Here is an 11,697-nt window from a genome sequence, read left to right as displayed (position 1 = left end):
AGGAAGACTGGCTTGGCTGGTGGGAGGCGGATGGGAAAGGCTTGGCGTGCTGGGGAGAGGGAGAGAGAGGGAAGGCTGGCATGGCTGAGGAGGGGAGATTGGCATGGCTGGGGAGAGGGGAGGGCCCAGGCTGGCATGACTGAGGAGAGGGGAGGGGAAGGCTGGTGTGGCTGGGGAGGCGGAACTGGTGGTGGCTGGAGGAGGGGAGGGGAAGGGAACGGCTGGTGGTGGTCTCGGTAAGAGAGGAGGTCCACGATGCTGCGTGGACTGGGAGAGCGATATGTATCGGGGTGGACATGCAGCTGCGATGGTCCACACTGCCGGGTCCTAAACGCACGGAGAAGACTGGCATCGGGCATTGGGGGTGAGGCAGGCAAGGCAGGAGAACGCCAGCGACAGCCGGTAGCACAATGGCTGGATGTGGGCTTTTGCGTGAAAGTGTCCAGAAGGCGTTCGGTTCTCTTGGCCAGGACTGGCCGAGTGGCCTGGGATAGCGCGCGGGAAGGGCTGTATATGGGCCATTTAAGGTTGCCCGGAACGAGAATCCTGGGGGACCTTTGGGTTGAAACGGTGGAAAGTACCAGGCACACTTTGGTGTGCTAAGGTAGCTTGAAGTCCAGGAGCATCCCGGCCCAGCCCCACGGATGTTCAATGGGTGAGTGAACCCTTCAGCAGGCATCCGGCTCTGCCTCTTGGCCTGCTGCACAAGCTCTGAGTTACGGCTCAGTGGCAGGGCTGGCTCGCCAAAGCCCGGGGGTGAGTCTCGTCCACAGAGTGTCAGTGGAAGCCGAACTGCCATTCTCTTAGATAGGCCTGATCCTTGCGTAGACCTGTCTCTCTCTGGAATCTGGCCTAACTACACTATTGTATAAACGGCACCGCAGACCGTGCCTCAGTTCACCACACCACCCTTTGGCGTATTCAGACGTAGGTAGCAATAAAACGATGAACTCCATACATTTTATTTCAGCCGTAAGTGGATGTTGCCCCCACTCCACCCCCCATAGTTGTAAGGCACTGCAGTCTCGCTCGGTCGCTCTCGGCATGCAATCTTGGTCGTCACCCCGCGGCAAAAAACCCATTCCATGCCCTCCTCGGCAATTCTCCTCTCCAATCCACCCTTTCCCAAAATCAACTATCAGCCAATATTAACCATGGAGCTGTCCACCGACCCCCGTGAGGTTATCTCAACGTCAGTGTCATTGCCTCGGTTTGACAATGAGGACTGAGTCACTGAGAGACATGCACTGCATCGAAGTTCACTACAGTGCTGCAAATAGAATCCGGAGTCCTGGCTCCAGTCTGCTCTACCACTACAGTGTGAGCTCCCGGGTTTCACGGCGGCCCTCTTGCAGAGGAGGCGTCGGAGAAATAGGTGGCAATGCATCCACAGCGAGTTCACCGTGGCGGGCGTGATGCTCACCAGTGGGACGACAGAGAGTAGCGTCTGCGCCCGATGCGCTGAAGAGAGGGGAGACGGGAGGAAACGTCCCTCTTCTCGCTCGGACCATAAGCTTATGTCGCCGTGGCACGGCGGAGCACTGAGGATCAGCGCTGCGCTGGACACAAGGGAGCACTGACCGATACTATGAGGCCTACTGTGTCTCTAATCGGCATCCCCCGTGCGCCTGATCATTCCAACTCCCACGTTATCGGCAGCCCTGCCTTCCGCTCCTTCGTTTCCGGTGGGGTGCCAACAGCACCATCTTCAGAGCAGACTTTGCCCGTCGCCATTATGCCAGCCCTTTTGGGGAGGTGTGTATAACCCTCAAACGGGAGAATCCCCTGCCTGGCCAGCCATCGCACCCACATTCCACTTCGGCCACTAACGCCGCTCGAGGGTGGGGAAAAGTCCCTTAAAGTAGTATGTATTCTCCAAGCCACGGGGAAAACCAGACCGGTCAAGGCAGTCGTGTTATCCCACTCTGGCCCAACGTAAATCCCCGCAGGGGACGTTGAGAGCCACGACCCATGAACGAATGAAGACTGAACTACCAGGCACTTGTGTGGGGGCCACCTTATGAGCACACCAGCGCTGGGGCTTTGTGGGAGGTTATTCCTGTCTGGCCCTTCCTTGGGCTTACAGGCATTCCATTCTGCCTGCTTTAGTGCCTCGGTTTTCCCCATCTTATAGAAACTCGCTGATTGGAAGCTCTTTGGGGCAGGACTGTCTTGAACATGCCAATGGTCCACCCAGTAAGCATGCAGCCAGGCAGAGATAGCGAAGGCTCATGGGAATGGACAGGCCAGGTCACCCCATTTGGAGGCTGGCAGTGAGTGGCGTTGGGGTCTACTGGGGGAAGGGTGAGACATGTGCTGGGGGAGCGAAGGCGTATTGGATGAAGCGGGTGCTCGCGCATGGGAAAGCGGGGTGCGAGTGGGTTGAAGATGGTGACAAGAGGATGGTTCCCGGACAGTCTCCAACTCGCGGGCGGGCACACTTGCGAACGACGAGAGCGAAGGAACGCTCGACCCACATCTGAGGTGGAGTGTGAGAGATATTTTCGATGGTTAAGCAGGCCGACAATAAGTGACTGCATGCACGATGTATGTACAGATAGGATCGGACCCTCCCGCGTGGCCCTCCATCGCACGTCGTACCAATAGGTGGAGTTACCACTCTGCTAGCATGACAGCCACGGACCATCCTCAGAGCGCCCGCGACATTCCCCCCGCCCCTCTCCTCCTCCCCCCTCTGCATTCTAGTCTGTGCCACGCGTCCCGCACTAACAGATGTAGCCCATGCCCGCAACTGCCAATCTCTCCTCTCTCTCCGGCAAATCTTGATCCCTACTCTCACTTGGCGGGAAAAAGGGGTACCGCGGGCAGAACAAATAGGCGGGATTCGATCGTGACCCCACTCAAGGCTTCTCTTTGTCCTTGTGTGGTTTGGCGAGGTGAAGCAATTGAGTGTGGTCGTCACCAGTCACCAGTGTCGTGTTAGGGTGTTGGGCTGGGCACCTCCTGTGAATCCCCAGGTGATCAGGAAACCACACCCTGACGCCTCACCTTGGCGAGAAACTAAGCCCCGGAATGCACCTCAATCTGCGCTTCGAGCACGCGCAGCCCTTTTCCTCCACACGCCCTTCGCCTCATGGCATCTTGGCGGTAGCGGCTCCTTTGATGGGACCCGTCACGGATGCTCCAGGGCGCCCCCATTAGTCCTACCCTTCAACAGTCCCCCTACAGCACGCCCAGTTTCTCCATACAATCAGACCAACCACATGTCTCCTCTCGCCTCCACCATCCTCAGTCCACGCCACACACAGCTGCTCAGCCTCACTCGATCCGGTGACCCCCAGTAACTGCACGCCAAGCCCACAACCAAACAGACTTGCACAAAAGCACAAACACGAATAAGCCGACGGTAGCCTTCAGTTCCAGCCACCCCTCGGTCCTCACACCACCCCTACTGGATGGATCCACCTTCCCTTCAGGCTTCGGCATGGGCTGAATGAGGTTCTTGCATGCGAGAGAGACCATGAGCAGGAATAACCAGACACTCTCACAGCGTATCGTCTCAAGTGACCCTGTGAGCAGGCACCATCGGACGAGCGGGGCGACGGCTAGCAGAGCAGGCCCGACTTGAACGAGGCCTACGGCCTGCTGTGCCCGGGCGACAGGATCATCAAACACGATCGCGCCTGATGTACACCCTGCCCCATTACGATCGGTCCTCATCCTCAGTGAAGACACTTTACCACCATAGCGGGCCGGGTGGAGTGAGACACTGTGAGCCGGTTGTGATTCAGTGGCGGATGGCGAGAACGCCACCCCTCCAACTGATAGGAGCCTCATAAACCTCCTTCCAGCAGGGGAGCGCAGCCAACCACACGCTAGAGGTCACCGCCTCAGCTAAAACCTCCAAATTCTGATTTGGTAAATGGCAAGTGAGGCAATCCCACTGCAGCACCCTGGTAACTCCTCCCAATGTTAATTCCCGTGTGAAATTCCTCTTTCCTCATCCAGCGTCGTTCCCGTGTGTGGGGGGATAGTTGTATCGTGGACACCATGAGCGAGGCCCACTCACGCAACCAGGGCCCACGCTAGGCCAACCCCACAATAAACACCCGGCAACTGTCCCACCACCCCCCATCCTGACAATCCCGTGGGTGGACACCCTGCCCCGAACAGGAGGGGGTAAGGGACGGTCCCTAGGCCCATTGCACCCGACCCGCCCTAGGTTACAGCTGCTGAGTAGGGAGCTTCTCAGGGCTCAGCTTAGTGAGACTGACATCGCAGCTTACTCACAGTGGTGCCGATCTTCAGTGCAATGTTGTCTAATTCATAGGTCGCGTTGACCAGTGATATTGTGTTAATGTTCGTAGAAGAGTCTCTCTATAAGTCAATAATAAACATCACCAAACCACTCTTATATGGAAAGTAAACAAGGTTTCAAAATGTTTGAGAAGCTTATTTAATAAATTAAATGAAGATGCAGATCTATCAGTTTAGGTGATCCCGCCACACTGGCTTTTCCCTCGCGGAGATTTCCAATGTCTGGCACGTATTGGATTCTTACTGCACACAGGCTCTGAGTGATCAGTTTTAAATGGCTGAAACACCCGAGATCAGCAGCTGAAGTGAGCGGAGCTGGGGAGCTGGTAGGGCTGAGCAGGCCGGAGGCCTGGACCCTGTCTGCGAGAGAGGCCTGACTGCGAATTCCCGGATGCAAGGTGAGTGAGGCTGCAGCGGGACCCCAGCAAGGGCAGCAGCCAGAACCCCAGAGCTGTGACTGAGCGGCCTAGCCGCCTAAGCAGGCTGAGCGTGCTCAGCCAGCCCATGTGCCATCAAAAATTGGCTTGTGTGCCACCTTTGGCACGCGTGCCAGGATAGGTGCCCGACCCCTGGCTTAGAGGTGACCAACAGGGAGGAGCCAACTCCTGTGCTTTCTTGTGAGGGAAAGCCTGGGGGGCAACCGGACAGCCCCAAATAAGCGCACCTGACACTGCGGAACACTCCCTAAGTGAGAGATGGTTCCTGAAGAGGGAAGGGAAGGGAACGGAGGGGAGGGTCCCAAGCCGGAGACTGTCTGGGGGATCCCCTCTTGCCTTGCACTCTCCTGTACACCCTGTGAAGAGGGGGAACTGGGCTCTTAGCTGCATAGCGGGACCCTGTGAAGTGTACCTGTGCACCGGAACTGTGCGCCACGGGCAAGGTCAGGCCATGTTGGCATCAGGTGGCACCATGGGAGATTCCCAACCTCACCCTTTGTCAACGCTCCACGGCTCAGCTCCTGGATCTCCGTTTGGGCGATCAGCGTTTGCTAACCCTGAGTCCTGCTTGTGGCCTTCTCTGGAACGATCTCCATTGGACACACCTCCCCGCTTGCACGTGTGGGCCGCCAAGAAGAAGCTGGACCCGGTCCCCCTCCCAGCCACACCACCCTTCCCCTCCCCTGCAGCCATGCCAGCCCTTCCCCTCCCCTCTCTCAGCCATGCCAGCCTTCCCTTTCCCTCCTCAAGCCATGCCAGCCTTTCCCTCCCCCAACCATGCCAGCCCTCCCCTCCCCCAGCCACACCAGCCTGGACCCTCCCCTCCCCCAGCCATGCCAACCTTCCCAGACAGAGCCTGCCCCAAGGGTTCCCCACAGCCTGGTGGGGCTCTGGGCTGAGCAGAACAGACTGGGCTGTAACCTGCACCCCTCTGCCCTACCCTAAGGGCTCCCTGTGCTGTGGCCAGCTGACTAACACGCCTCACTGCATGCCAGCGCTGTGGGACCGTCCCTGCCACGCTGGGCGAGGGGCACCGTCCCGGCAGCGTGGGCACGTCTCTGCCATGCTCTGGCTCAATGGGACTCGCTGGGCAGAGCTCATGGGAGAAGCAAGAGGCTGCAGCCAGGAGGTTCAGTCCAAGGAGGTGGTGAGGCTGCGTGGCCGACCCTGGAGGGAGAGGGAGACCTCAGGGGGTTGACACACTGAAGGGGGCCCCCTAGAGACTGCTGCAAAGCTGGGAGCGTCACACTGATCCTGGGGATCTGGGACACCTTGCCCCCTCCCCCATCGAACACACCAGCTCTGCCTATTCTTCTGTCTCTCACTCTCCCTCTCTCCCCACAGTATCTTTCTCACAGCTGCCCTGGGCCTTCCAGAAGCCTTGATCCCCGTGCAGCTGCTGTGGGTGAACCTGGTGACTGATGGGCTCCCGGCCACTGCCCTGGGCTTCAACCCCCCAGATCTGGACATCATGGACAAGCCGCCCCGCAGCCCCAAGGAGCCCCTCATCAGTGGCTGGCTCTTCTTCCGCTACATGGCCATTGGCGGTAAAGTCCTCCCACCCTCTCCTGCAAAACCCCATCCCATTCTGCTGTGCACTCACACTTCCCCCTCTGCTCTGCTCACAGGCTACGTTGGAGCTGCTACAGTGGGTGCTGCTGCCTGGTGGTTCCTCTATGCAGAGGATGGTCCTGGTGTCTCCTATCACCAGCTGGTGAGAGCTGGCCCCAGTGCAGAGCTGGGGGGGCCTGTGCTGTGTGTGTGTGTGTGTGGGCGAGGGCTCAGCTGGACGCTCTCCCCAGACATCAATGCTGGTCCCAATGCCCCAGCATGGAGCTGGGGGGCCTGTGCTGAGTGTGTGTATGTGGGGGCTCAGCTGGACACTCTCCCCAGCTGTCAGTGCTGGCCCCAATGCCCCAGCACAGAGCTGGGGGGCCTGTGCTGTGTGTGTGTGTGTGGGGGGGGGGCTCAGCTGGATGCTCTCCCCAACTGTCAGTGCTGGCCCCAGCGCAGAGCTGGGGGGGGCATGTGCTTGGGGGGCAGGGGATTCTGTGTCCCTTGCGAGGGGCTGTGCGGGAAAGGAGTTTGGCTGGCAGCACTGTGCTGGCTGCATTTTGACCGCCACCTTCCCCCCAGTCCCATTTCATGCAGTGCACAGAGGAAAACGTGGACTTCGAGGGGCTGGATTGTGAAGTGTTTGAGTCGCCTGTGCCCATGACCATGGCCTTATCTGTGCTGGTCACCATAGAGATGTGCAACGCCCTCAACAGGCAAGGACCCCTCCCCGCGTCCCCCCCCCCCGGCCCAGCCTGCCACCCACTCACTCTTTGCCGCTCTCTCTGCACAGCCTGTCTGAGAACCAGTCCCTGGTGCGCATGCCGCCCTGGGTGAACATCTGGCTGCTGAGCTCCATCTGCCTGTCCATGTCCCTGCACTTCGTCATCCTCTACATCGATCCCCTGCCCGTAAGTGTGGCCCTGCCGAGGTGGCTGTGCAGTGCCATGTGCAGGTGGTGGGGGGGCAGGGTTACTCTCACCCACTAGTGATAGAAGGTCCCATCTGCTCCTTCCCCACCGCGAGCCCTGCTCCCCAGGGCTGTGGCATTCCCCTTCCCCAGGCTCATGTGCCCCTGCCTTGTTCTCCCCATGACCTCCCCTACCCCTTTGCTTCCCCCCCAAGATGATCTTCAAACTGACACCGCTGGACCTGACGCACTGGCTCATGGTGCTGAAGATCTCGTTCCCCGTCATCCTCCTGGATGAGGTGCTGAAATTTATCGCCCGGGACTACCTGGAAGGTAAGGCTGCATCCCTGCCATGGAGCAGGCCTGGGTATCCTGGAGCCTCCCAGCAGGATTCACCAGCTGGAGCCGGGACATGAATTTGTGCAGATGCCAGTCCTGCCCAATGGGGCACAGTGACTTACCCCCTGAGCTCCAGTTGGCACCAGGGTGTCACCCCCTTCTCTGTCCTCCATCCCTTCCATACTGCTAACCATGAACCATCAGCATCACCTGCCATGTAACAGACCCGTGAGAGCAGCTCAAACGGGCCCAGAACAGCCCCAGCACCACAGAGAGCAGCTGCACAGCGCCAGCTGCTTACTGCCCTGGGGGCTAGAGCAGGGGGGCTGGGAACTAGGATGCCTGGGGTCTAACCCAGCTTTGGGAGTGGAGTGGGGTGCAGTGGTTAGAGCAGGAAGTGGTGCTGGGAGCCAGGACACCTGGGTTCTCTCCTAGTTCTGGGAGGGGAGTGAGTTCCAGTGGTTAGAGTAGGGGGGCTGGGAGCCAGGACTCCAGGGTTCTATCCAAGATCTGGGAGGGGAGTGGGGTCTAGTGGTTAGAATAGCAGGATAGGAGTGAGGACTCCTGGGTTCTCTCCCTGGCTCTGGGAGGGAAGTGGGGCCTGGTGGGTTAGCGCAGGAGGGGCTGAGAGCCAGGACTCTTGTTTTCTATCCCAGCTTTGGGAGGGGAATGGGGTACAGTGGTTAGAGCAACAGGACAAGAGTCAGGACTGTTGTTTTTTACCCCATCTGTCCCTGCCACCTGTTATAATCTGTGCCCTTTACCTTCTGGGAGTATCTGTCTCCAGTCTCCCCAAGGGACTGGGCCAGACTGCTGCTGAGCCCTGCCCCCTGCTCTGTGCTGCTCTGTGTGGGTTTGAGCCCCATGCCCTCGATGGGTTTCACCTTCCATCCATCCCATGTGCAGGTCTGGACTAACCCTCTCTCCCACACAACCTCCTTCCCCGTGCTCTGTTAACGCTGGTTTCTTTTATCCTTTCCCCTTGTAGCGTAATCTCCTTTCCCTCCATCTCCTTGATCCTGTGTCGCAGGTATCCCATGATCCTTTGCTGCATGCTTTGCCTGCCCCATGTCTATCTGTCCCCAGCGGCGCTGCAGCATGTGTGTGGGGAGCTGCATGTGAAATCTCATTGCTTTACCAGCTACTCCTGGCTGGGTCCCAATGCAGTTTGGCAGTTGGGGTCTGGGGCTGGATAATGTTGGCCATTTGAGCCTTAGTGCCGCTCTCTGGTTAGGCCGGGTTCCCCCGTTGCCTTCCCTGCCCCCGGCTGTGCCTCTCCATTCCCTTCCACTTACTGTCTGGCTGTGGGGACCCAATGGGGTGTCACACATGCTGCTGCTGCACTAGAAGGATCTTCCCCCACCGTCCATCATCCTCCAGCTGCCACCAAAGGAGCCAGGTGCTGTTGCTCTTGTTCCCACCGGCTGCTGCTCTTAGGGTGACCAGATCTCAAGAGTAAAATATTGAGACACATGGAGGGGGGCAGCCGCAGGCTCACAGCCCCCATCGGAGCCATGGGAGAGGGGGGCACACAGCCCTAGGAAGCTGCAAGGGGGGCATACGGCCCCTGCTGCAGCCCCCGCATAAGCCGTGGTTCAGGAGCTCATGGTTCTGGCTCCAGCCCCTGCTGCAAGTGGGGGGCTCAGGGCTGGGGCAGGGGGTTGGGGTGCAGGAGGGAGGTTGGGGTGCTGACTCCAGGAGGGAGTTTGGGTGCAGGAGGGAGCTCAGGGCAGGGGGTTGGGGTGAGGGAAGGGATTCAGGGTGCCAACTCCAGGAGGGAGTTTGGGTGTAGGAGGGAGCTCAGAGCTGGGGCAGGGGGTTGGGGTGCAGGAGGGAGTACAGGGTAGGGGCACGCAGCAGCACTGACCTCAGGGGACTCTGGGGAAGGGATGAGATCTCCCTTTGGGTCCTAGGCAGAGGCGCGACCAGGCGGCTCTGCACACTGCCTCTGCCTGCAGGCGCCGCTCCGCAGCTCCCATTGGTCATGGTTCCTGGCCAATGGGAGCTGTGGATCCAGTGCTTATGGTGGGGGCAGGAAACAGAGCCCCCCGGCTGTCCCTGTGCCTAGGAGCCAGAAGGAGATTTCGCCACTTCTAGGGAACTGCATGGAGCCAGATAGGGAGCCTGCCACCTCCGCACCAACCAGAGGCCTGGCAACCCTACAGTATAGGGACATCGGTCGGGACATGGGACAAAGAGTTAAATATTGGGAAGTCTGGTCACCCTAGCTGCTCTGCGGGGGCGAGGGTAGGGCCTGGAGACACCAGCTCCTGGCACTGCTGAGATCTCTGCCAAGCAGCCGCTGGTTAAGTGGATGTGTTTTCCCCCACTTAGTGCCTCCCTGGATGTTAGCACCAGTCAATCCCTGTCCTGTCCCAGAGAGAGACCGCTCTGCTTGAGTGCTGCCTGGGGGTGTGGGCAGCGAGCCACGAGATAGCAGTGCTGAGGGCCAGACTGCAGGTCATTCTGGGCCTTTTCGACTGGTGGGACAAGGGCTGGAGACCAGACCTTGGAGGCCATCCTGCCATTGGGGCACAAACCCTGACACCTGGGGCTGGGCACTAGCCTTGTCTCATGTGTCCCATCTCTCCCCACAGTGGGTTTAGAAGACCCGAAGAGGAGGAAGAAGTGACACCTCTGGCCACTAGAAAAACTGCATCTTCACCCCAACAGTGAAGAACCCCTCGGTGCCCCCTCGCCTTCCCATGAACCTCAGTCACCTCCTCTTATTTAACAGCTGCTTTCCTCCACCAAAGGCTGCAAGCAGCCCTCCCTCTCCTCCCCCCGCCGGGTGGGGTGGACATCATGGGGGTTTGCGTGCTGCGTTTGGAGAATGGGGGAAACTCCCCCTTGCAAACTCCCTGCCCTCCTCCTGGCCTTCTAGCTACTTTGCGTCTGTACATTTTGAGCTGCTAGTCTGTCCTAGCGGCCCCTGCCCATCCCACCTTCCCCCCATTTCCTTGCTGGGCACCCAGCCCATTCGCTGTGTTACCAGCTCACACCCAGTGACCTCCTCACTCACCGGGTGGGGTTTTTTTAATGCAAAAAATAACTGAACAGATGGAAACATTTTGTCAGGCCAAAGTGCAGCTCCCAGAGGAGGAAATGAAGAGACTGTTCTAGCTGCTTATTTATTAACATTAAAAGATAAACTCCTTACGCTGCCTGCGCTCCAGCCTCTTCCTTCGCCTCCTGGGATGGGGGAACGGCGCAGGAGCCACAATTGCTGCTCTTTTGAAAAGTACCGCAATTGGAGGAGAGGTCTGGAAAAGGCCGAGATATGTCCCCTGAAGAATGCCCCCTGCTGGCCCTGGGTGGTATTACAGCCACTCCCAGCCCCACCTGGCAGGCGGCTGGGAGGGGTGGGGGCATGGAAAAGGTCAATGGCTGCAGTGGGGTATGGCTCCAAAGCCCAGCAACTGTTGGAATATGGGCTGGAATTTTCTTTTGATGCTCATTCTGTAACCCCACTGACTGCACCTGAAGTTGGTACGTGAGGGCCTCCCCCCATTGCTCCATTGGAGTCAAAAGGCGCTAACTGGAGTGATCAGTGCGGTGCAGCCTGTGATTTTGATGAATACTGGGGTGCTTTGCTGTTTTGTCATGACTGCCTTTTAAATCTTAGTTATGTTTCCATAGAAAAGCAAGCGAGAACTTTTAATGGAACTAATACTGGAAAAGGGAGAGCTGGTGAAATCAAAACATAGCGCTGTGCATGTGTGTATGTGTGTGGGGAGTGAGGGGGGTGTAGGTGTGTGCGTGGGGGCAGGTGTGTGCATGTGCAGGTTTCTGTGTGTGTGTGTGGGGGGGTGTATGTGTGTGGGGGGATAAGGGGATGTAGGTTGGGGGGGGGCAGGTGTGTGCATGTGCGTGTGTGTGAAGGTGGGGGGGTGTAGGTGTGCATGGAGTGGGAGGGGGTGTAGTGTGTGGGGTGTCTGTGTGTGTCTGTATGTGTGTGGAGGTGTATGTATGTGATGGTGGGGGTGTATATGTGTGTGTGAGGGAGTGTAGTGTGTGTGGTGTATATGTGTGGGAGGTGAGGGGTGTAGAAGTGTGTGTGGGGGTTTGTGTGTGTGTGTGTGTGGATGTATGTATGTGAGGGTGGGGGGTGTAGCTGTGCGTGGAGGTGGGAGGGGTATAGGTGTGTGTGTGTGTGTGAGGGGGTGTAGTGTGTGTGTG

The 11,697-nt window shown here is 58.5% G+C and overlaps 1 protein-coding gene across 1 annotated transcript in view; it reads left to right on the top strand.

Annotated features, from left to right (window-relative positions):
• ATP2A1 (ATPase sarcoplasmic/endoplasmic reticulum Ca2+ transporting 1) overlaps positions 1-10,677 on the top strand; it is a 40,511-nt gene extending 29,834 nt beyond the window's left edge. Inside the window, exons 17-23 of the mRNA XM_075064665.1 lie at positions 6,016-6,262; positions 6,344-6,429; positions 6,852-6,985; positions 7,063-7,180; positions 7,395-7,512; positions 8,507-8,548; positions 10,116-10,677. Coding sequence (XP_074920766.1) covers positions 6,016-6,262; positions 6,344-6,429; positions 6,852-6,985; positions 7,063-7,180; positions 7,395-7,512; positions 8,507-8,511 — 708 coding nt within the window. The 3' untranslated portion in view covers positions 8,512-8,548; positions 10,116-10,677. The remainder of the gene's footprint in view (positions 1-6,015; positions 6,263-6,343; positions 6,430-6,851; positions 6,986-7,062; positions 7,181-7,394; positions 7,513-8,506; positions 8,549-10,115) is intronic.
• Positions 10,678-11,697: the final 1,020 nt, after the last annotated feature.

The sequence above is a fragment of the Chelonoidis abingdonii genome, chromosome 4 (assembly GCF_003597395.2).
Source record: "Chelonoidis abingdonii isolate Lonesome George chromosome 4, CheloAbing_2.0, whole genome shotgun sequence".
In the NCBI taxonomy this organism is placed as follows: Eukaryota; Metazoa; Chordata; order Testudines; family Testudinidae; genus Chelonoidis; species Chelonoidis abingdonii.
Note: the sequence above shows the minus strand (reverse complement) of the source record. Positions and strands in the feature narration are given on the sequence as shown.